This window comes from Malania oleifera, chromosome 8 (assembly GCF_029873635.1).
Source record: "Malania oleifera isolate guangnan ecotype guangnan chromosome 8, ASM2987363v1, whole genome shotgun sequence".
NCBI lineage: Eukaryota > Viridiplantae > Streptophyta > Magnoliopsida > Santalales > Ximeniaceae > Malania > Malania oleifera.
In genome coordinates, this window is record NC_080424.1 from 64,780,893 (window position 1) to 64,805,857 (window position 24,965).

A 24,965-nucleotide genomic window follows, 5' to 3' on the forward strand; every position below is an offset into this window, starting at 1 on the left:
GCTTGTATTGCAAGGGTTGATTTTTGGGGGCTTGATTAACAAAACCTCAAATAATGCAATTTTCAGAGAAATGCAGCAAGACTATTTTTTTCAGTTTTTTTATTTTTTATTTTTTTTATTTTTTATTTTGCTGTTAGTCATCTTTTTCTTTCTCCCAGTCAAACCAGCCCTCAATGGAAGGAGAAGACATGCCCTATTTTAAATTGTGAGCCTGGATGTGTTTAGCACTTGGTCACCTTTTGTTAGTTGGCTAGGCGTGTCTGGTTTTGTTCTGGGCTCCTCACCAATCAGAATGTTATTTCATTTGCAGAATGTTCCTTTTTTTTCTTCTCTACATTTTGCACAATCATAACCAGCAGCTTAAACCATGACTTAAGCAGTGTTATCCTTGCGAAAATATGCAAATTTTGGTGCAGAAATTGACATTATATATTTGTCATCAGCTTTTCATATGCAGCTTTGGAAACAACAACAATAATAATGGTAATAACAATACGGTTGTATGTAGCGGGAAACAGATAATCTACCAAATATATCAACACGATTACAAGCTTAATATAATATAATCACGCCAGTATTCTCTCAGATAGTTTCATATCGGGTTGAATGGAATACAAAAAGCTTCAAAGCATTGTTTTTAAGTATCCCTATTGTTTTCCTCTCCAGTGCTAATGCACTTGACCATACTCTGCTTTTCTCTGGAAAAAAAGTGATCCCAATAGGACAGCTATGCCAGTTATTGCAATTGTGAATAGAAGGCGTCTCCGTGAATATTCATGTGGCTGCCTTCTTTGAGGACCGCGATCTCTCTCAGCTGCCCTTGCATCCCTTCTGACTCATTCCAAATGAACAAGAAAAGGATTAGCAAGATCCTGGAATTCCAGATATTTCCAAGAAACACTTAACAATGAAAGAACAGCCAAAATGTGCTGCAGTCCAGGAAGCCATGCCCTAAATTGATAAATCTATATTAATAAAGACTTTTGGGGCAGCCTGCATATGAAAAGTTGTTCAAATAACACAAGCATAAAGAAAAAATAATGATAATGATGATGCTGATAATGCCCAGCTCAATACTCTGATAATAAAAATCAAGAAATGAAAAAAGCAATATGAACTATGCTTCGTCAGGGAATATATGATAGATAGTGTAGAAAGGAATTTAGATAGGTAATCAAAAGGCACAGATCTTAAAATTACAATGACCACCACCAAACCAAGTCCCAATAGGTGAGTCAGCCAGATGAATCCTCTTCCAATATTCGACAAGATTTAGGACAATGCCCTAAGAAACTTGAAGGGCCGTCAAATCCTTACTACCTTGGTCCAAGCTATTCTAGGTCTTACCTTCCCCCTCCTATTGTCACTACCAAAAACTAAATCAACCCCCAGGATCATTATTTGGTCTACACTGCATGTGTTCAAACCGTCTCAATGACCTCCCCTTATCTTTTACAGGTCCTACACCTAGCTTACCATAATGCATTCATTCTTTATTTTATCTTTTAGAATTCTACCATCCACCCATCTTAGTTTTCTCATTTCTGCAGTTATTGCATTTATTTTTTGGACATGTTTCTCAGTTATCCAACCCTACAAACTTTCTTTGTAATTTTGAAGCTGTCCAAGAATCACACAATTACTTGGAGAACTACTTTTCACCCTACCTATTTTTTTGACCCTCTGTTTTACATCATTTTCTCTTTCAACTTGCATAATAGATCCAAGGTACCAAAATTTACTTGCACCAAGAACTTTTTGACCATCATCTGATATTTACTCCTCTATTCCTCATAGAATGACTAAAATTACATATGGATTCTATATCACTTCTACTATCTTGAAACCTTGAGATCTCTCTATAATACCACTTGAATTCCACTCCATCTCTAGTTTCATCTATCAAGACAGCAAACATGCACCAAGAAACATCATTTTAGGTATTTCCTAAATTCTCTCCCTATAATCCAAACACAAGTTAATTCCCCACTGTAGATATATATACCCCTCCCCCCGTTTTTTCCTAAAAACCACCATAAAACTTCTTAGGTACCCTATCATGTTATTAAAAACCTTGCAAGAGTTTGTTCTTTGTCCTAAACTTGTCAATTGATCTTTTTGATAGATATATAGCCTATGCAGTTGATCACTGGGCATATAATCAAACTGATTTTCTGAAACCCTTGTTTCTAACCATAGTCTTTGCTTAATTGCCTTTCCTGAAAATAAAACTAACTAATGAGTTTAGTTCCTTAGTAGCTATTACAACTTTGAATCTCCTTTATTTTTTCATATAGGTATTAAAGTATTTTTCCTTCATCCACTTACAATTTCGTAGTCCACTAATTTTGTAAAATAAACTCTTCTAAGCATTTACAAACTTCATTTGGTGTCATCTAGTCCTCTGATTTTTCCATTTCTCATCTTATTCAATGCATACTAGACTTCACTGACTCTAATTTTATGGATAAATCTCAAAATTTGGCCGTTCTCTCATTTCCTAATTCCAAGCTTATGCCTTGTACTTTATTTTTATTAAATAAGTTATTAAAATAAGCTCCCCGACTTTTTCTCTCTAGCCCTAGCAAGTTTGAACACGCACACACACACACACACACATATATATATTTGGTTTTCCCATTTTCACCTCTTTGGTGCCTAGTCTAATATATGAAGTATTATACACACCAAGTTTAACTTTGCTTTAGCCCTAGCAAGTTTGAATATATTTTTTTGCCCCATTTTTATCTCTTTAGTGCCTAGTCTAGCATACAAAGTATTATACAATCGAAGTTTATATCCACAAAAAGCCCCTTTTTTTGCATCTTCGCTTTCCTCTATATACATTTCAAATTTTTCCATATTTATATATTGTTAAAATATCTTAAAACACATTTATTTTGTTTTAACTCTAGATATCTTCATCCCATCACTAGCTCCTTTTATTAGTCACGCATCTTCTTTTGTATTCACCTAAAACATGTTTTTCTAAATCTCTAATAGAACTAGTTACCCCATTCCAGAGGGTATTTGTGTCTATATTGTCTCCTACTTGCCCAATCATCTTCTTTTATCATTTTATCTGTAAATTGTATTATGTTTTCTTTTTCCCCTTTAGGCGCCACCACTTTTTATGTTCATCTAGGTAACCCTTTCTTCTTCCATTTTTTGATGATAACATCTAACACCTAACACTGCGTAGTGCATAGCTAAACTTTCACCTGATAATAAACAATCTACCTCGTTAAAATATATATATATATATATATATATATATATATATATAGATATTTGTAGACTCTTGAAGGTTATTAAGTAAAGCATCCATACTTTGTCCCAAGATCATCTGACCAAGAATTCCAAGGCCTCGTTTGTTTGTCCTTAATTGCCTTTGAAAAGACGCTAGGCTCTTACAAATGTAATACTCAGTAATGTGTAGCCCCCTAAAATCCCATTGCCGGAAGCCTAGCTACACACCCTCACGCTCCAGCCCAAGGCTGACAGATCCAACTGCATGTGCAAGCATGTGAGGCATCGTGAAGCATCTTTTGACAGCCAATTTGCTCCTATGTCTTGAATCCATATATGCATGATATCAAGTTGATAGTCATTGATTTTGGTCCAAAGATCCAACCCTTTCGAGTCCACTTGCAGCACTTCATTACTGAAAATTGGGGCTCTGGCAGTGCTGCATCAGTGTTTTTGTGATTGATGTTTTTTGTGGAGATTGGACTGGAGTCCATGAATCTCAAAAATATGTTTTTCTTACCAGTCACTGCAGGTTCTCTGCCTACTTGTCAGCCATAGGCAAACAATGTACAATATCTGTCTCGAAGGAGTATTCGAGGTTCTTGCAGTATTAGGCATCCAAACAAGCATCTCACACAAAGTATATTTTGCTCAAAAAGGTAATCCTACACAGCTTGCAAGTCATCAAGTATCTTTCCCATCAGTCATGCAATAGACTTTGCCACCACTGACCATATGATAGGTGAGACCAACTTTTCCTTTCCCTTCTAATATTTTGAAGACTACCCTGAGTAGTTGATGGGTTCACTACTATTCTTATGAGAATAGGAACAGTAATCTTACTCCCTTGATCCCTTTTTCTTCCATTTTGTATATTACTAAACCCCCCTTCAATCCCATATATGTTAGTAAGATTGCAAGGCCATTAAATTGTTCTCTAATCTTCTTTCTTGATGATGAGGACGAAGATTGGCACAGATTGTGAGCTGGTGAATTTTACTACTTTGAGTCATTCTCTCCTCCTATTTCCTGCTCTGGCATGCTACATCACTTCAAATCTACTGTCACCTTGGTCGTCCTACATTGAACAAGTTAAAACAAGTTCCTACTTCAAGTTTTGTTCTAATTTGAGTGACCCTTGTCAATTGGAAAGAATTGTCGCGGTCCTTTTACTTCTCAAGTCAATGAATGGGTGGTTAGCTTTTCATGTCAATTCATTCTGATGTTTGGGCTCCTAGTTGTTTCACGTCAAAGTTAATAACGTTTGTTAATGTTAGAGGTTATTTATGTCTTTTAGTATTATTATTAAGTTTGTTAGTGAGAGCTGGTAAGGGTATTATTTTCATTAGAAAGTATTTGATTTGTATTATAAATAGAGGGAGAGACCTATCCTCAAGTTAGGTCATTCACTTAATCAAAATCTCAACATGGGGTCAAACTCTGATAACCTAAACCCTATCATACTCAGCTATCGCCGGAAGACACCTTCCCGTCGCTGCTCTTGTTAAATCCACCTCCCCCTTCATTATTTCACAAAATCAATCATATAGCCAAAAACAGAACCCTCAAACCCCATTCCACCTCACCCTTCATTATTTCACAAAACCAATCATATAGCCAAAAACAGAATGCTCAAACCCCATTCCGCAGCTTCTCCTTCAAACCCCATTCCACCTCACCCTTCATTATTTCACAAAACCAATCATATAGCCAAAAACAGAACCCTCAAACCCGATTGCACAGCTTCTCCCTCAAACCCCATTCCACCTCACCCTTCATTATTTCACAAAACCATTCTTATAGCTCACCCTTCATTATTTCAAAAAAATGAATCATATAGCCAAAAACAGAACCCCATTGCTTCTCCCTCAAACCCCATTCCCCCTCACCCTTCATTATTTCATTATTTCACAAAACCAATCATTTCGCTCACCCTTCATTATTTCACAAAACCAATATAGCCAAAAACAGAACCCTCAAACCCCATTCTTCTTCTTCTTCCATCTGATATGTTTTGATTCATTCGCTAGACCATATTATCAAGCTGTTGGGAATGTTTTTTGCCCAAAGATCCAACCTTTTTTGACCATGCACTTGTGGTAATCTGTTAGTTGTTGTTCAGTGTTCGTAAAGGCTTCTTTGTGAGTTTCTTGGAGTAGTGGCAGTGTCCGTAAGTTAAGTTGTGAGGTTGTGGCAGTGCTATATCAGTCATTAAGTCATTCACCTCGTCTGTGGTTGTGTTGGAGCTTCACATAGTTTGCGATTGTCTCAATTAGATTTGATTGTTCATCTTGTTTGACACTGGTTCCGCTGCAAGTTTGTGAGTGTTGGGATAGAGTCTATGCATCCCAAAAACATGTTTCCATCATCAGGCAGTCAGGCTTAGTGTGTCAGCTCAAGAAGACACTATATGGTTCAAAACAATCTCCCAAAGCATGGTTTGGTTGTTTCAATGTTGTAGTACTTGAGTTTGGTCTTCGACAGTGTGCAGTGGATCATTTTGTATTTTATCATCATACTTCATTGGCTAGGATCCTTCTTGTTGTTTATGTGGATGATATTGTTATTACAGGTGATGAAGATAAAGGTATTTGGAGTCTCAAACATTTTCTATAGACTAAGTTTCAAACCAAAGATTTGGGATCGTTGAAATACTTCTTGGGTAGTATCTAGATCTCATGGGAATTGTTTTTTCACAGAGGAAGTATGTTTTTTATCTATTGAATGAAACTAGATTGTTGGGATCCAAATTGGTTGATACACCCATAGAGCCTAACAGCAAGTTAGCGTTAGATATGGGTGATTTTCTACCTAATCCTGGACAATACAGGAGATTTGTTAGAAAGTTGAATTATCTTAGTCACTTAGCAGGATACATCTTTTGCAACAAGTGTTCTCTGAGGACAAGTCATTGGGACGCAGTAATTCGCATCTTGAGATATCTCAAAGGTGCACCTAGGAGAGGTTTTTTATATCGTGATCAAGGTCACACTTCATGGATATATAGATGTAGAATAGGCTGGGTCATCTTCCGATTGAAGATCCACAGCCAGGTACTGTATCTTGGTTGGTGGTAATTTGGTTTCTAGGAAGAGTAAGAAACAAACTATAGCGGCTAGGTATTGTGTTGAATTAGAATATAGAGCTATGGCTTACACTACTTGTGAACTTGTCTGGTTGAAGAGTATGCTGGAAGAATTGGGTTTTTCACATTCTCAGCCTATGAAGCTGATGCATGATAATCAAACTTCTCTTCATATTACCTCCAACTTGGGTCTTTCATGAACGGACGAAACACACTGAAATTGATTGCAATTTTGTTCGGAAGAAACTTGTGCAAAAGCTCATTACTATCACTTATGTGAAGTTTGACATGCAGCTTGCTAATTTGTTTACCAAAGCTTTGGGGGGTGCTGGTGTTAAATTTATTTGTAACAAGCTAGGAGCATATGATATTTATGCTATAGTTTGAGGGGGAGTGTTAGAGGTTATTTATGTCTTTCAGTATTCTTATTAAGTTTGTTAGTATGTTAATTTGTGAGAGTTAGTAAGGGTATTATTGTCATTAGAATGTATTTGATTTGTATTATAAATAGATGGAGAGACCTATCTTTTAAGTTATTAATTTAATCAAAATCTCAATAGTTGATAACTATTCTAGGATGATTCTGCTCTATTTGATAAAATATAAAAATAAAAAAGGGCAGCCCGGTGCACAAAGCTCACGTGTATGCGAGGTCTGGGGTAGGGGCGGACCACAATGGGTCTATAGTATGCAGCCTTACTTTATATTTTAGCAAGAGGCTATTTCTACGCCTCAAACTCGTGACCTCTAGGTCACACGGAAACAACCTTATCGTTGCGCCTAAGCTCCCCTTCTATTTAATAAAATATTGTTGAGTTTTTTTAATATCTTTTGCACTTTCTATCCTCAACTATGGACCCAACTTGATGTACTTGTCACAATACTTCAAAATCATAATTCTGAGGACTATTGTAGTACCCAACTCACCACCCATATGACTAATTCTAGTATTGATCCATCTATACCCTATTCTATCAAATGAACGTCCCCTAAGTTTCTTGCAATGATGTTGTGCTCACTGCTTGTTCTTTTAACAATAAAATGCTATCCTTTATCCTTGGTGGTAAATACGACATTCAATTATCTTCGCCAAGGACCCTTCATTCTCACTTCCTCCCTATCTAATAGATTGAGTGTCCTTTGTCCATCAGTTAAGCCCAGGCATAGATAAGTTAGATCCCCATGCTATCAAATGTATTCTTCTAGGCTACTCTTGTATAGTAAAGGTCTATTGATGTTATTGCCCATTTTTAGATCAATTTTTGTCTCTACTCATCTTACCTTCTTTGAGAACACACCATATTGTTCTCATTCTTTGATTCTTGACCTTAGTGAATTGCTTCCTCTATCTAGCTTTCTAGATCCTAACCTATTACTATGTCCAATCCTCCTACATATTCATCTAGTTTAACTCATTGTTGCTTGGATAATCCTAATTTGTAGGTGTACAGGCAACAGTGATTCAAGGGAGGAGAGCCTCCTCCAGTTTCTACTTCAACGCTACTAGTTTCCTTGCCTGTGATCCTCTTTCCCGTTGATCTTCCTATTGTTGCTCAGAAAGGTAAATGCAGTTGCGCAGATGTAGCTAATATCCAATCACTAATTTCTTTTGCTACAATTTCTTGTTGCCTTCATGTTTTTTTTTAGTACACTAACAACTATTGCTCTTCCTAATTTTGTCTCAAAAGCCTTATCCCATTCTAGATGGAGGACAACAATGGTTGAAGAGATGCATTCATTAGACAATAATGACACTTGGGAACTAGTAACCTCTTCCTAAGTCTCTGGTTGGTTGTCATTGGGCATATACCTTGAAGGTCAATCCTAAAGGTTCCATGGCTTGTTTGAAAGTCCACCTCATTGCTAAAGGGTACACTCTACGTGTACATTTTGGATCATTTTTATATGCACTCCCTGGTAGCCAAACTTTCCTTTACTCATTTGTTTATTTCCTTAGCCACTTGTCATTGGCCTCTACATCATTTAGATGTAAAGAAGGCCTTCCAACATGGTGATCAAGGAGGTCTATATGAAGCAACAAACAAAGTTTGTTCCTCAAGGGTAGTTAGGATTAGTGTGTTGGCTCAAACAATCATTGTATGATTTGAAGTAGTCTCCCAGAGCATAGTTTGGTCGGTTCTTTGTTGTAGTATATGAGTTCAATCTTCAACAATAGCCGCATAGCACTTTGTACTCTATTGCTATTGTGCTTTTTGTAGGAATTCTACCTGTGTATGTGGATGAAATGGTGATTACTAGTGATGATAATCAAGGTACCCAAAGCCTAAAGCATTTTCTACAAACTAAATTTCAAACCAAAGATTTGAGGTTGTTGAAATATTTCTTGGGTAGAGAAGTATTTAGATTGTTTTGTCACACAGAAAGTATGTTCTAGACCTTTTGATCTCGGGATCCAAATGTGTGGATACACCCATGAATCCTAAAAGCAGGTTTGAGATAGGGATATTGGGATCCAAAAGTGTTGATACACCCATGAATCCAAATCCTAAAGCATTTTCTACAAAATAAATTTCAGACCAAAGATTTGAAGTTGTTGAAATACTTCTTGGGTAGAGAAGTATTCAGATCATTTTGTAACAAAGAAGGTATGTTCTAGACCTTTTAGCTGAGACATGGAGTTTGGGATATGAATACAAACGTGTTGATACACCCATGGATCCTAACAGCAAGCTAGTTCCAGATGAGGATGATTTGTTGGCTAAACCTAGAGGAGATTTAAAAAGTTGAATTATCTGATAGTTATTCAAACAAATATATTTGGGTTGTGAGCCAATTTCTTGATTCTACAAGAACAAGTCACTAGAATGCAGTCATTCATATCTTGGGATACCCTACAGGTGCACCTCGAAGAGGTCTCTTGTATCAAGAACAGGGTCACACATGTTCTGAGAGAAGATCCACAACTGGGTACTTGTTCTTGTTAGGGTTTCGAACTTTGGTGGCCTAGTTGAGTGTTGAGTACAGGAATCATGCCATGGCCTACACTAATGTGTTGTTTGGCTAAAGAACACATTGGAAAAATTTAGGGCCAATTTGGTATCGTTGTTGTTTTCAGTTTTCTATTTTCTATTTCTACTTTTGCATAGTGAAGAAACAAATTATAAAAAATGCATTTGCTTATGTTGCCAGCTTTTTGTTTCTATTGTTGGTTTTCAATTGTTTGCGAAAAGACCGAAAACCAAATTTTATGGTTTTCAGTTGTTTTGACAGCCTATTTCCAGAATATTTAATATCTAAAAATAGTTCTTTTGGATTAAATCATTAATTTTATACACTTTTAAATAAAAATAAAAATAAATGATCATACGAATATAAATATAATTAAAATAAATCATACATTAATTTTAAAATAATAACAATAAAGTCAATTATATCTTCATTATTTTTCAATTGTCATGACCAATAAAATTTTTATTGTAAAGTAAATTTTGAAAGTATAACTAAAGTAAAATAATTATAATAAATTTTATATTTATTATTGTATCTTTGAATGTGTATTATTTTTCAATTTTATTATTTTAATCATATTTTTATAATATTATTTGATTTAAATATGAAATTAAGTTTTTTTTAAATTAAAATTTTATATACATTATTAGACAAATAAGTTGCTAGTTTCTAGTTTTTAGTTTCTGATTTTCATTTCTAGTTTCCATTTCTACAATTTTTGATAGTGATGTCGAATGGCTACTTAGCTTTACAATTCTCAGTTCATGGAGTTAATGTGTGATAATCAAGTTGCTATTCATGTTTCCCCTAAACCAACAGAAAAGCACATTGAAGTTCATTGTCACTTTGTACAAGAGAAACTTGTGTAGAAGCTCATTGAACCACTCGTATGAAGTTTGAATTCCATCTTGCTGATTTATTCACTAAAGCCCAGGGGATGCTCACGTTAAATTGATTTCTAACAAGCTAGGAGCACGTGAGGTCTATGCTCTAGTTTAAGGGGATACATTTCTGCTGACTTTATTATTCAGTATTAGTGCTGTGTGTTATTGTTGTATTAGTAAGCATAAGCTAGTGCATGAGTTAAAAGAGTATTATATATGTACATGGCATATTTCATAAATAGAAGGAGAGAGACGTATCATTATGATTAGGACTTCTAATTTACACAATGCTCTTTAACAGTCTTAAACTTAACCACACATATATTCAGCCATTAGTTAAAAACAACTAAAATAAACCAGTATTCAAATTTAAAACAGTTTTAGTTGCATTCAAAACATGGTTCATAGATTTAGAACTGCATTCAACATTTAATGGGTTCCTAGAATCACAATTCCTCTCATATCCTTTGAGGGCGAGACTACAAGAAGCGTTGATTCCAACATAGATCCAACATGATTCCGATGCAAAGCTACAACAATTTTGAAAAAATAAGGATATGACAAGGTAGGGATACATTAATAAATATAAAAATACATATCTTTTAGGCATTTTTTTCCTTTTCAATGACAAATATTGAGATAATTTTAATTTAGAATGAAATATAAGCATCATTCATACATAATTTTCTCCTTAATCAAATCTCTCTTTTTTTTTTTTAAAAAAAAAAATCAATTGCACATTTTACAAACCACAGTTATCAACTACATTCATATTGGAGAATGTTTTTCCAACAATAGAAAAGCAACTCAATGGCATGACATGGTGTGCAATGGGCATGACCCAACTAGTAAAAAAAACACACAACCAAAATAAAAAGATTAATGGAAAGCCGCAAATTGGCAATGGCTTTGGAGAGGGGGGAATCTGAGGGTTGGGAGATCTAGCAGTGCTCAGCAAGGGAAGAGCAATGGCACCAGGGCTCCAAAGTCCAACCACTCCAGTGTCAATGAACCCTTGACTCTCAGTCTCTAATCTTCCACTCAATTTTCTTTTCAGGGTGGCGGGGGGTGGCAGGTGGGGGAATGGGGGTGTTAAGTGGGGACAAAATGCAGCATTTTGCTGCAAGCAGAGTCCTGAACATCTCCTTGGCCTGTAAGGAAGCGTCTCAGCCATGTCCAAAAATAAAAGTTAATTACTTTCTGACATGTGTTTGACACATGTGACAGCATGTCAGGCAGGAGTTAGTGTCCAAGACATGTAGGATACCTACTCTTCAGGCTCGTAGAAGGGAGGCCTTGACTCAACTGTAAAGGTCTTACATCCTAAGTTCCAAACTGAATGTCAGAGGTTCAAATCGCAGAAATAGTCCCTCCAAACAGGAAGGTAAGACTACACACATCATGCCCTCCACAGATCCTCAATAGTGTGGGAGCCTTATTATTCATATCTTCCCAAAAATTTGCCTTCTATAGCAGTGCGAGTAGTAATGACATTAATTATTCTTGTCCTAAAACAATCATAACTTTTATGATCCTATTCTTATCCCCTAATATCTTAAACATCTACAAGATAGCATGACAAACATGGTTAGTATGCTTACTAATTAAGTTATAACAAATGCTACTAAAAAATTGAAATATAATGCACTTAGAAATTTAAACAATTGATGGCAGAATACCTGGACGGTCCCACAGTTTCATCTGGGACACCATTGCATCTTGTTTCATGATAAATCCTTTCTCGCAGTCGAATATATTTGCCACATAAATGACACAATTCTGTTCGGTTGCCACATACTTCCTGAAATTACAAAGCAACATTCACATTACACTCAAATGTTACTATAATATTTTCATCTGGAAAATAAATTTTTAACTGAAAAGTTGTTGGAATTTAAATACCTGATGTTCAGATAGATCAATTGCCGGCAATGGGAACTCACAAAATTCGCATGTGACAATCCTTTGGGGACAATTTTCACCTTTATGGACAGCTAAATTTTCACGTTCCATTGTTGCACTGCACAGTGAACAGGATACCTGCCCCAACACAAATGAATCACTAACTTGGTGAGCACATACATATTGACTATAAATTCTTCCAATTCAACAATGTTTGATCCAATGATTTAGGTTGGCTCCATTTATTAGAACAAAGTCCGTCCAAATTTTCATACTAAAGCCCCCTCCATTAAGTGCAACTGCTTTAATGACGACTTAAATGTAAATAGTCCAAAGATGGTGAGAAAGCAAGTATTGGAATAACAATCTGAGTTTGCATCGCATCTTTTCCTTTCCTTCCTCCAAAACTTTCTATTTTTCTTTATTCATTGGTTCACTCTTTCTTTTAATTAATACATAGCCTATTTCTTAAAATAATTTATTCAACTACATTTTAATACAGATTGTAATTAGCCAGTGGGTAAATGTAGGCCATATAGTACGTCAGTGAGGAAGAGTGAGTGAGTTACTATGGGGGGTAATAAAAGGGGTAGGGGTAGACCTAAAATAACTTGGAAGGAGATAGTGAGTACGGATTTAATAGCCCTGAATCTGTCAAAAGAAAGGGTCCATGATCGCATAAATTGGTAGAAAAGGATTCATATAGCTTACCCCACCTAGTGAGACTTAAGGCTTGGTTTTGTTGTTGTTATTGTTGTTGTATACATTCTTATGGTGAGGATAGTGCAAGACTGCAATGTGTGAGGTTGAGCACTTGTGGGTGTTGTGCTTAATTGCAATTCACACTTGATGGTTTTACCTATATGAGTGAGGAGTTGGGCCGCTCATGAAATCCCGGTGAGGTGCATGGGTTATTTGCGTAAATCCGCATTGAACAACTAATTTAACATTGTAATGCAGATGGTAAGCTTGTTTGACTTACAATAGGAATTACGGTTCATAGAGACTTAATGTCTCGCCATACTTTCATTGGTCACAACTTATCTTCCTTGGTTTGGTTCATAGCCCAAAAGGCACCAGATATGACACATTACATTCTAGCAAGTTAACTCAGATATTCTCTAGTCTTTTGAAATGAATGGGAATAGTTGGTATTTTGTGTAAAGGTGTTTTAAAAGTTTTTACTACTTCTCTCCTCTTAACAGTTGTTTAAATAATTTGTTTAATTTTATTAACAATTATAAAAATGGTTTATGACCGTTGTTGACCATTTTATAATAGTTATTTGTATGCATGTGTGTGTGTGTGTGTGTGTGTCCATATATATATATATATATACTCGAGGCTAGATATGTTTTGAGAACGTGATTTGCTACAGATTTCTCCTTCTTCCTTACAAACTCTTCTTTGAAAGTTCTCATGTTGTTGAACCGATTATGTTTTCCTATTTCATTTTATTTGTCTAGGTTAACCAAGCTATGTTGCTCATGTCACCCAATTGGTGAGTGCACGTCAATCGAAAGGGTTGTTGTATCCAAGGGGTAGACGCCAATAAGCCTTCTACACTGCATTGGAGGGGATAAATCTTCCCTAAGGGCAGAGTGATACATGCCTCAACCAATTAGTTTCTCACTTTCTCAATTTTATTTATCACATCCCATTTTCAAATTCGACTTTTCCAACTTGCCTTCTGTGAGCAACATCTCCTTGCTAGAGTGCAACATGGCAACAGTCAAGTCCATTTGCCCTCCACTAGGGAGGTCTCCTTACTAGAGTATAACATAGTAGCAGTTATTTTTCAAAGGAGATGGCAACAAGAGCTTCAAGAGATTATTTTTTTCTAAAGAGATGCATCCAGAGTCATTTTTCAAAAAATGAGAATGAAATAAGTATTACAATAACAGTTCTTCCTTAAGATAAAATGAATAGACATAAACCCCCCAAGATTCATCTTTCAATTCCCACAAAAGGTGACAGATGAATTACCTACATTAGAGACGATCCACACGCATAGAGAATCCAACTTATTTGGTAACCAATGCATCTATCATAATGGGATGACAGCTAAAACCAGACTATTATAACCAATCTGCAATATTTTTGCTTACAATTACAATTGACAAGGACATTCAATATCTAACATTAACATGCAGGTGATGCTCTAATCTTAGCACTTTAAGCCATATCGTTGCCTGCCCTACAAGTTGAACATCCACTTAGGAGGACAACCCAAAGGGGAAAAAAGTCACTAACTTTGATAACCACACTCTTTAAGTCATGTGTAACGGTCTTGAGTCCAACTTCGGGCGAGGTATTGCCCCGCTTTGGCCCACTGACCTCACGGGTTTGTCCAATAAAAGGCACCTTACATAGTTGGAGCTCAAACCATCATTATAAGCTCAAGATCTCCCTAATACACATTCGATGTGTGACCATCACATATTCTCTTGTTCAATCTCTAACACCCTCGTCAAAGTGGCTTACACATTTGTGTAGAATCCACCCACAAATAGTGCACCTAGGGTGGTTCTAATACCAAATGTAATAGTCTCGGGCCCCACTTCAGTGAGGTGTTGTCTGCTTTGGCCCATTGGACTCACAGGTTTGTCCTATAAAAAGCGCCTCACATAGTTGGAGCTCAAACCATCCTTATAAGTCCAAGATCTCCCTAGTACACATCCGATATGAGACCATGACACCATGGTAAATTTAAATTATTTTCATAAATTGCATGGTTGTTGTTTTTGCTTTTGTATTGAATGAGTTTATGCTAAGCATGTTTTACATTAATTATGTTAATTGATTTTGGAAATTTCATTTAGTTTATTAGAGCTAGGAGTAGATGAACAGAGATTAAGAAAGCCCATGTCAAAACATAATAACATAGGAGTTGGGGCATAAATAGAAAAAACCTAAAATGGAAATGGAAAAGAGGGGCATGCTAAAACCAGGAGACACCTGGTAAACAAGTGATCGCACTGTAGAGCCCTTGTTGCCACTGCCCTGTCCTGTTTCCAACCTAGAAGGGGACACTTGGCAAATAGCTCGCAGCAAGTTGCTGCTATGCTGATCCACTTTTAGAGATGCATACCAGAAAGAACTCAATACACAATTAAGTTAAAGAGAAAACTCCGCAAAAATCAAGATATTCATGGAATATACGGGAAAAAATACTTAAAATTCAGAGGAACCTCAAAATGAATTAGAGAAGTTGATGATCAAGGTAGGTGTCCTTAATTTTCATTTATTCATCTAGAGATTTTGGGTATTCAAGAGGAAAAGGGGTGGAAACTTGTATGAAATTGAATCCAAATAAGGAAAGAAGATCTTGTTTTTTTTTCCTGATAAAAAAAAGAAGAGATTTAATTAGAAAGAGAAGAGTTTACAAAAAGGAGAAAAGACATCTCCCATCAAAATTCTGGAAAAAATCCTTAAAAAAAATGAAAAAATACTTTGAAATGTCAAAGCAAAAAATTACTCCAATCACACTGAATTTCCAAAAAGCTCACTCCCTTGAAGAAACCAAAGCCAACGCACCATAAAGAAACAAAATAATGAATCTTCTCCCAAACCAGCTGTTTGTTCAATTTTTTCCATCTGAAAATCCGTCCTTTGGGCTCCAACCATGAAGCCACAGCACTGCAAATATTCCACACTAACACAGTTCAGTCCTCCTATCCTTTCTTCTACCGAAGCAAGCCCTCAAAAGAGATAGTCAACATTCCATCCAACATTGCTGGACAAACCCAAGCTTCTCCCAACACACCAAATAAATTATTCCAGATGCTCCAAGAAAAATCACAATGTAAAAACAAATGAGGAGCCGATCCAGAATTCAAACAACAAAGCACGCACACACATCTAAGGTAAGGCCTTCAAAGGTCTCCTAATTTGCAACAGACTATTAGTATTGATTCTGTTCAGCACAGTCAGCCAAATGAAAGCCTTAATCTTTGGAGGAGCTTTGGCTTTCCAAATACATTAAAATAGAGGAAAACAAGAGTTGGAACAGGTCAAAAACTCGAAAAAAGATTTACAAGAATAAACCCCCAAATGATCCAAAGCCCAAGTCCGAGTATCCCTATCTAAAGAAAGATGACAATTATTCAATAACAACAACAAAGAGGAAAGTTCCATCATCTCTCTATCATTTAGAGATCTTCTAAAATAAAAACTCCAATAAACTAGAGGTTTACCCATATCGACCATCGAGAAAGAAACCATACTATCTTGTCTTGAGCTGAATCGGAAGGGGCGAGGAAAAGATATGGATAGAACATCATTTCCCAACCACGAATAGGGATCTTTCCAAAAAAGTGTCCGAGAACCCCGCCCCATAACAAAATTAATGTGAGGAGTGAATAAGGGATAAATCCAAGGAATAGATTTCCATGGACTCTCTGAAGAACATCACAAACTAACAGTAGTAACCCATTCACATCCAACCCATGCTTACTTTTAATCACTTTATACCAAAGGAAGTGATCTTCTAAGGGAAAACGCCATTACTATTTATCTAGGAGAATGATGTGTTTAGACATCGAATTTCCCAGACCCAGCCCTCCCTCCTCTTAAGACCTGCAAGCCTCCTCCCACCAAACTAAATGATCCTAAAAACCTCCAACTTCGTACCATAAGAAATCTCTCATTATTTTATGAAACTTATTAGCAATCCCCACTAGAATTTTAAAGTTGACAAATAATATAAGTGAATGCTAGATAAGCAAGCCAGAATAAGGGTAATTTTGCGCCCAAGGAAAGAAAGTGCCCCCTTCCAACCATCCAACCTCTTGGCCACTCTTTCCACCGCCGGATTCCATAAATCCATGGATGATCTAGATTTGCCCCCTACATGGACCCCTAAGTAAGTCAAAGGCCACTCTAAAAGACCACACCCCACCTTTGAAGCCCACTCCCTAACACACTCAAGAGGCATATTAATGCTGGCTAGACCACTTTTCTCCAAATTCCTTTGAAGCCCACTCCCTAACACACTCAAGAGGCATATTAATGTTGGCTAGACCACTTTTCTCCAAATTTATTTTTAGAGTTGACACCCTCTCAAAAACAAGGAGGATTTTAAGATGTGGCTACTTTTCATAGCTGTATGTTTTTGTTTTGGTTGGGAAATTTACATGTGATGGATATTGATATGGTGCAATGGTAAAGTTGTCGCCGTGTGACCTAGAGGTCACAGGTTCGAGGTGTGTAAACAATCTCTTGCAAAAATGCAAGGTAAGGTTTGAGTACCGGGCTACCCATTTTTAAATATTGATCTTGTAAGGGCAATAGTTTTACTTGCTACGGCATAGCTTGTGCATGCATCTATTGAATCATTGTTATATAAAATAGTCGGGCTATGTTTCCTCTTTGTGGCCATGATATTGTGAAATTTGAGCAAGCTAGGATTGCATCTCCCTTGGGTGAAAGGCCCTAAACCTTCGGAGATTTTCGCGTTAAGTGATGGTTGGCCAAACTGAAAATTGGCACTTGTCTGAGATGAAAATTGGAACTCATTGAGATAGCACTACCATGTTGACATGATGTTCAAATATGTGCTACTTGAATGTCTTGTGATGGTAACTATTGATAAGGAGATTGGTTAGACTAAGAAATGTGTTCATGACAGTATGAACATGCGTGCATGTAAAGAAATAACATTTTTAATATGGTGAAATTTTTATAGATATAAGGGGGAATTAAGAATGTCTACTGAGCTCCTGGTTGCTCCCCCTACTTCCTACATCCATAATAATTTCAAGTTTGGATTGAAGGAAAGCCCCACTTGTGTACCATAGTGTGGTATTAAGACACTAAGCGTGCATTTTGTATGTATTTTGCATGGAAGGTTTGGAACAAGGTATTCAATTACTTTGAAGAAAGTTGGGTTTGTCATTAGAACAGTGGAGGAGTTCTTGGCAATTTCTTTTGTGGGGTTTGGAAGGAAGGAAGGAAGGAATTGCATTATGGAATTGTGTTATATTTGCAGTGTTTTGGGGTTTGTGGAAGGAACGTAATCCACATATATATTTGCAGGCAAGAGGTTACCATATTGGTTGGTGTGGGAAAAGATTCCTTTTATGGCTTCTTTATGGTGTATGGCCATGGAAAAATTCAAGGGAATGTGTGTTTTGGAAGTTCAGAGCGATTGGAAGTCTCTTCTTAGGGCGTCTTGAGTTTCTTTTGTCATTTTTTTATTTTTGCAATTTTATTTTTTTATTTTCCTGATGATTATCAGACTTTGTTAAGGAGATGTCCTCTCTCTTGCTTGTAAATTCTATCTTTATCAAATGAATTTCTTTTTCTATCAAAAGAAATAATAAAGTGAAATACAATGCAACCATTGTGTATAAAGTACAGCACAATGTAAGGAGCTTGTCAATGGAAGTAAAACCTTTTTGGTTGCATTGTGAAATATAGGTATGTATCTTGTGTTTTAACAAGTATTTAACTTGCTTTTTACTTGTAGATAAATGATGATGTTGCAAAACAATTTCTTCCCCAGACCTGGTGCCTCCATTATATATGAATTTATTGCTCATAAATGAAAAACACAAGGATGACTGTACAATCCTGAGGTTTATGTTTTGTGGTTATAACAAAAATCTTTCCTAGGACTGTGTGCCCCCAACCTAATAAAGAATAAAGTTACTACAAAAGAAACGTCTTTTGCCTCCGACAGTATTTTTTCAGAGTTTTAAACTTACCACCCTTGGCATGTACGGTTCACGTAGCTCCCACATGAGCCAAAGCAAATTGCAAACCCCCCCCCCCCCCAACACATGGGAGGGGGGAAATTAAAAAAAAAAGAACATCGTTCTTGGCAGAAATACACACTTGGAACCTCTTATTCTCCTGCTTCTCTTGACCACTTGACATGTAATTTATTTCAAGTTTCTCTTTCATCTCTATATTGTGCATCATTCAGCAAAAGAGCACTCAAAGAGCTAGTAAAGTTAGCCCCATAAATTTTTCATGTGAGTAAATTCTTTGAAACACAGAATTTCAAAATGCAAATAAATAAATAAATAAAGTGCTTAAGATAAACTCATGTACCGGAGCATGTGTGTTCAAGAAATGTTCCTCAGCATGTCTTTTTGGAATCATATCATTACAAAGTTTACATCGTTCAAGATTGCGGGAGCAGTAAACATAATGCAAATTAAGATTTGAAGAAGGAACAGTTCTGTCACTGCAATTAAGAAATTATTGATTGTTAGCAGATTTCTTAAATTACACGGCTGGAAAGTACGAAGAGACATGAAACATGCTTTAATCTCATAAATATGAAATAGCCACTAAACATTTATAGATGGCCATAATCTCTAATTTAAACACTTGCAGAAGAATAAAATATTTGACCACAACCTACCGTCAAGGGGTGGAATGAAACAAGGTAAATAAGCAAGAAAAAAAGTAGTAACTCAAAAATGTTCATAGTGGATTTCAGCAGATATATTTTCTTCAAAAATCATCACTTAATAAACTGCACCACAATAACAAGAAGAAGGCCAAAATTTTAATAAAGACATCCATATTGATCGAGCTGTTTATTTATATCAAAATTTATATTTTAATTTTTAACCCATGATAATGAGAAAATTATGACAAATGAATGGCAACACAACAAACAATAAAATAAGAAAAAATATTTTTGAAAATACATTGGAGAGGAGAAAATGAAGGAAATAATTTGGTAGATGTAGTGACCTAGAGGTCACGATTTCGAGGCGTGGAAATAGCCTTTTGCAAAAATGTAAGGTAAGGTTGCGTACTATAGACCCATTGTGGTCCGCCCCTTCCCTAGACCCCGCATATGCGGGAGCTTTGTGCACCGAGCTGCCCTTTTTCTTTTTTTTCTTATGTAGTGCATATACAACGAAGTTTGATGAATCCAACAACATGACTACACGGAAGAAAGTCATGTTAGAGAGAGAAACTCTCCCTTCTCTCTAGAAGATGCATGACAGTGGGTGAGTGCTTTTGGTTGGTTCTCCTTCGTTGATCTGTCGATTTCCCAACATTCTGCTGTGGTTGGGGCTGGATTTGATATTGTCTGGACTGTCTGAAGGTGTTTGGATTGTTTGAAGTCTGATTTTCAGCTTCATTCTGTGATTTTAATTTTTGAAGTTTTGTCTTCTCACTTTCCTGCTCACGCGAGAAGTTTGAAATTTGAAATTTCAGTTCAGCAATGGGGCATCATAGGGCTCCTAGGGTTGCTGGGATTTCAAATCGGGAGGCAGAAATGAAAGAGGAGGAAGAGTTTGCATTGAGATTTATTGAAATCAAAGTGGATGCCGGAATGAATGGGTAAACAAGAAACATATTGAGATAATGGCAGAGTTCGAAAGACTGGCTAAAATGGTGAGCCAGAGAAGCAGTAGTGGCTCGGGTGGTCTGAAGTCTTCCTTGGAGTTACTGGAGGATCTTCGCACTCAGAGGGGCATGCAAGGTGCTCGGGGAACTGGAAACGAGATGGAATCTGGGTATACTAAGAAGATGGGTAAAATGATTCCTCAGGATGAGACAATGAACTTGGCTACCTCCTCAGTGTTGCAGAAGTGTAGTCAGAAGAAGGTGGGAGTGTGTTGTGGATCATCTACTTGTAGTTTGAGTGATGGAAATATCTAGTGCAACCAAGAAGGGAAGAAGGTGAAGGAAACTCCTTTGACCTTGAATGACAAAGAACTGGATAGTACGGGGCCATTGGATGATTACTTGAAAGGCATGGAAGAACTAATCAGAGGTCGTGTTGATGGAAAAATGAAGGCATGGGATGATGAAGACCCCTCGGACTCTGATACTCGGGGTTTGAAAGACACGAATGACATTGAAGATCGGGTTAGTGAAAAATTGAATGAGCAAAGGGAAGACAAGAAAGGGCCTGATGCAAGGAAGGTAGATCAGAAAACAAGTGGGGAAGAGAGAACCATCTTAAGAAACAATAAGAGGGTTCCATGGACTGAACTGTTTGCCAAGAACAGGGATCCCTCCAACTGTGGTTCTCTGCCAGCTTTTGCTGCTAGTGGAGATGGAGCTCGTATAACTGCTGCTGAAATGTACAGCTCTGAGGGGATAACCGACAAGCACTTGGTGGGTTATTTCACAGGCAAATTTCCTGGTAAGGTGGCTTTTAATAATCTGGTTAGATCGTGGAATGTTCAGGTAGAATCAATACAGCATGAAAAGGGATGGATTGTTTTCAAATTTTAGAAGGAGGAGGACCTCTGTAAGGTCCTAATGAATGGGCCATACTTAATTTATGGTAGAACTTCAATATTAAAGAGAATGTCCAAGTTCTTTCAGTTTGGCCTTGAACAAAGAACAATGGTCCCTGTTTGGATCCAATTGAAGGATCTCCCATTTGCACTATGGCATCCTGTAGCTATGGGGAGGATATGCTCTGAAATTGGGAGACCGCTTTGCATGGATAAGTTAACCACTAACAAGGCTAGAATTTCGTATGCTAGAGCTTTGGTAGAAGTTGATATTGCTAAAGGAATTAAGTACAATGTGAAGATCTTGTTACTAGATGATATTGAAATAGTTCAAGAGGTGGTATACGAAGGATTTCCGAGATTCTGTTAAAAAAAGTAAGACAATGGGTCACACGGAGGCTTTTTGTACTCCCAAGGTAGATTTTAAAAGACCAGGGGGTCTCCAGTATCAACCTAAAGTGACTGCGCAGACATCCAAACCAGACAAGGAAGGGGGTGATACCAGAGTGACAGCTGCAAATAAGGAAAAAGAGATTGTTAGTAACATCAAGGAGCCTCAGGGTGAAGGTGTTGCCTCAGAAAATGCCCAGGTTAACGAAGAGGATGATTCTAATGCTTATGAGAATGCTGAATGTTAGCCCTAGTAGCTAAGGATTCTCATTCCAGCTTGTTTTGATGACAACAACCCATCAGTGGTTCTTAAGTATGCTAACATTTTTCCTCAAGTTCAGTTCAGATATACAGGACGATTCCAAGGCAAGAACAAGGATCAAACATATATCGAATAAACAAAGAGCAAATGACCATCAACAAAGTTCCACATATGGCACATCCGGAGCTCAACCACCCAAACAAAGCATATATATATATATATATATATAACTCTACATTAATTGTACCTTTGTTGGGTTGTGTGTGTGAGAGGTAGGATATAGGTTACAACTCTTGTGAATATGGTGTGGTCAAGAGTATCTTGCAAGAGAAGAGCAAACTACATATGCATATAATTCATAATAGGTTAGAACATGAATTCCGAGCTCACACATGCATATCGAGTCACCTAACTGCATAAGATATCAAAATGGCTTTCAAACGTATTTTGTCAAACCAAGACATCTTATTATTGGTAAAAATTAATTCTGGACAAGATTGGACTTTAACTTGAACAAAAACCATTTTTGGACTTGTCTACATCCATTTAGGTCCTTATATAAGTAAAACAAATGGACTTGTAGACAAACACCAGGGGGTTCGTCGACGAACACATAAAGGGAACTCGTCGACGTTCACAAGGGAGTTGTTGACGAAGAGATCCCGAGACCACCTAAAAACTCAAAGCAGACTCGTCGACAAATACAGGGGATTCTGCGATGAATATATATGGGTGGCTCGTCGACGTATACAAGGTAATCGTCGACGAAGAGAAACCGAGACCTATCTGAATTCAGCAGAGAAGACTCATCGACGAACACAGGGGATTCGTCGACGGATGCATGTGTAAGACTCATCGACGAGGTCATGGAATTGTCGACGAGGGACGGGCGGCATAACACATTTAATGCACACTAACGGCTAGTTTTCAACTTGTCTTTTCTCCATTAATGCCCAACGGCTCTCCAGAGAGCTGCTCATCCCTTTGCCCTTTAATATGAGTCTTGTGCATTCATTTCATACTAGTTGAGCACTTGGTTGCTAAGCACATTGATTGAGCATTCATTCCTAGGTTTTCATATTTGCTCATACTCTCTTGCTCTTTACTCTTGTCCTACACACATTTACAAAAAGAGTAGTGGGAGGTTTGATTTGTATTATCAGCTCAAAAAGGAGCACTTTGAAGTTGCATCTAGCTGTTTTGATTTGTTGTATTGAGGGGTTCTTTGTGAGCCTTTGTAAGGTGACTTTTGGTGAGCATCTTGTTGTAGCTCTTGGTGAGCAGATGGGGTGTGTACCTATGATTGTAAAGGCTTCTCCGTCTTGAAGGAGGATTGCTTAGCCGATTTTGGGAATCCTTGAGTTGGTCTCAAGGCGTGGACGTAGGCTTAGTGTCGAACCACGTTAACATCGTTGTGTTGAGATTTTCTCTCCCTTCACTATTTATTTGTTGTGAATCTTTTTACTTGTTATTTATTGTGATATATTTCACTTGTTTCTAGTCCAAATTCATTTTGTAAAAAGAGTTATATATCCGCAAAAGACGTCTATTCACCCCCCTCTAGACGCACACCCGGACCGACACTGACCCTTCTGAGGATGTTAATGATGTTGGTGACAAATCCTCTTCTTCCCAGTTATAGGGTGTAAACAATCTTTTGTGTGAAAGGGATGAATCTCAGGGTATAGTTAAGAACTCAGATGATGGAAATACTATCTGCAGTGTGCCTTTTCTACCATTGAGACCTGGTCCTGGCAGTGAGGGCACTTCAATTAATAATGCAGTGCTGTCATATGGTGGTGATCAGATGCTTGTTTTGAAGGACAGTAATTCTGGCATGAAGGAAAAAACTGAGAAAGTAGGAGAAGGATGTGATAATGAAGAGGGTAGGGCAAAGGAAGATGGGGTTGAAGTGGCCAATTGTAGATCCCCCCAAATGGGAACTTCGAAGATGAAAGACAAGGGGAAAGAGAAGGTTTAAGAATTCATACCAAAAAGGAAGAAGAAGAAAGGAAAAGTTCCACATCTCAATCCTCTAGTGTTTGGAAAGGGGTTAAAACCCCCTTCTAAAGCTAAATGAAGATAGCCAGTTGGAACATCAGGGGATTTAATAAACCCCTGAAGCAAAAAGGGGTATTGGACCTCATTAGAAGATATAGATTGGATATTGTTTGCTTACTGGAAACTGAAATGTCAGAAACTACTCTTGGGGACCTGATGTCTAAAAAATTTAGAATATGGAAGCAGGAGAATAATTTTGACTGTCACAGAGCAGGAAGGATATTAATTTTCTGGAATTCTCAGAAAGTTCAGCTTCAGACAGTGAGGAAAAATGCTCAGGTATTACACTGTCCTGTTAAATGTGCTATTACTTCTAAGAAGTTTGCTGTTAGTTTTGTATATGGCTTCAATTCTATTGTAGCTAGGAGACCTTTATGGCAGGATATTGTTGAATTCAGTACTCAAATCACAGATCCCTGGTTAGTTGTGGGAGATTTTAACTGTGTTATGAATGATGATGAGAAAAAGAAAGGGAGTGCAGTAACAAATTATGATGTAAAAGACATATGTGACTGTTTTTCTGAAGCTGGGTTGTCAGATTTAAATTCCTCTGGTTGTTTCCTCACCTGGTCAAATGGCAAGGTTTGGTGTAAACTTGATAGGGCGGTGGTCAATTCACTTTGGATTCTGGCAGGGTTTAAAGCACATGCAGATTTCCAATTTCCTGGGTGGATGTCTGATCATGCTATCTGTATGGTTTCTTTGTTTGAAGAAGATAACCTGGGTAGAAGACCATTCAAATTTTATAATATGTGGACAAATCATAATTTGTTCCAGGAGGTGGTTAAGGAGGGTTGGGAAGCTAGAATTAAAGGTTGCTGTCAGTTCAGATTTATTAAGAAACTTAAAGCCCTGAAAAGCCCCTTGAGAAACCTGAATTCTCTTCATTTCTCCCATATCTCCACCAGATCAGATTTTGCCATGTCAGAACTTGTGGAACTCCA

General features: G+C 37.2%; 1 protein-coding gene across 1 annotated transcript in view; it reads right to left on the bottom strand.

The window, feature by feature from the left end:
- Positions 1-405: 405 nt before the first annotated feature.
- LOC131162331 (uncharacterized) overlaps positions 406-24,965 on the bottom strand; it is a 33,666-nt gene continuing 9,106 nt past the window's right edge. Inside the window, exons 3-6 of the mRNA XM_058118685.1 lie at positions 19,147-19,282; positions 12,091-12,228; positions 11,868-11,989; positions 406-831 (exon numbers count right to left, since the gene is read on the bottom strand). Of these exons, the coding sequence (XP_057974668.1) occupies positions 669-831; positions 11,868-11,989; positions 12,091-12,228; positions 19,147-19,282 (559 nt within the window). The 3' untranslated portion in view covers positions 406-668. The remainder of the gene's footprint in view (positions 832-11,867; positions 11,990-12,090; positions 12,229-19,146; positions 19,283-24,965) is intronic.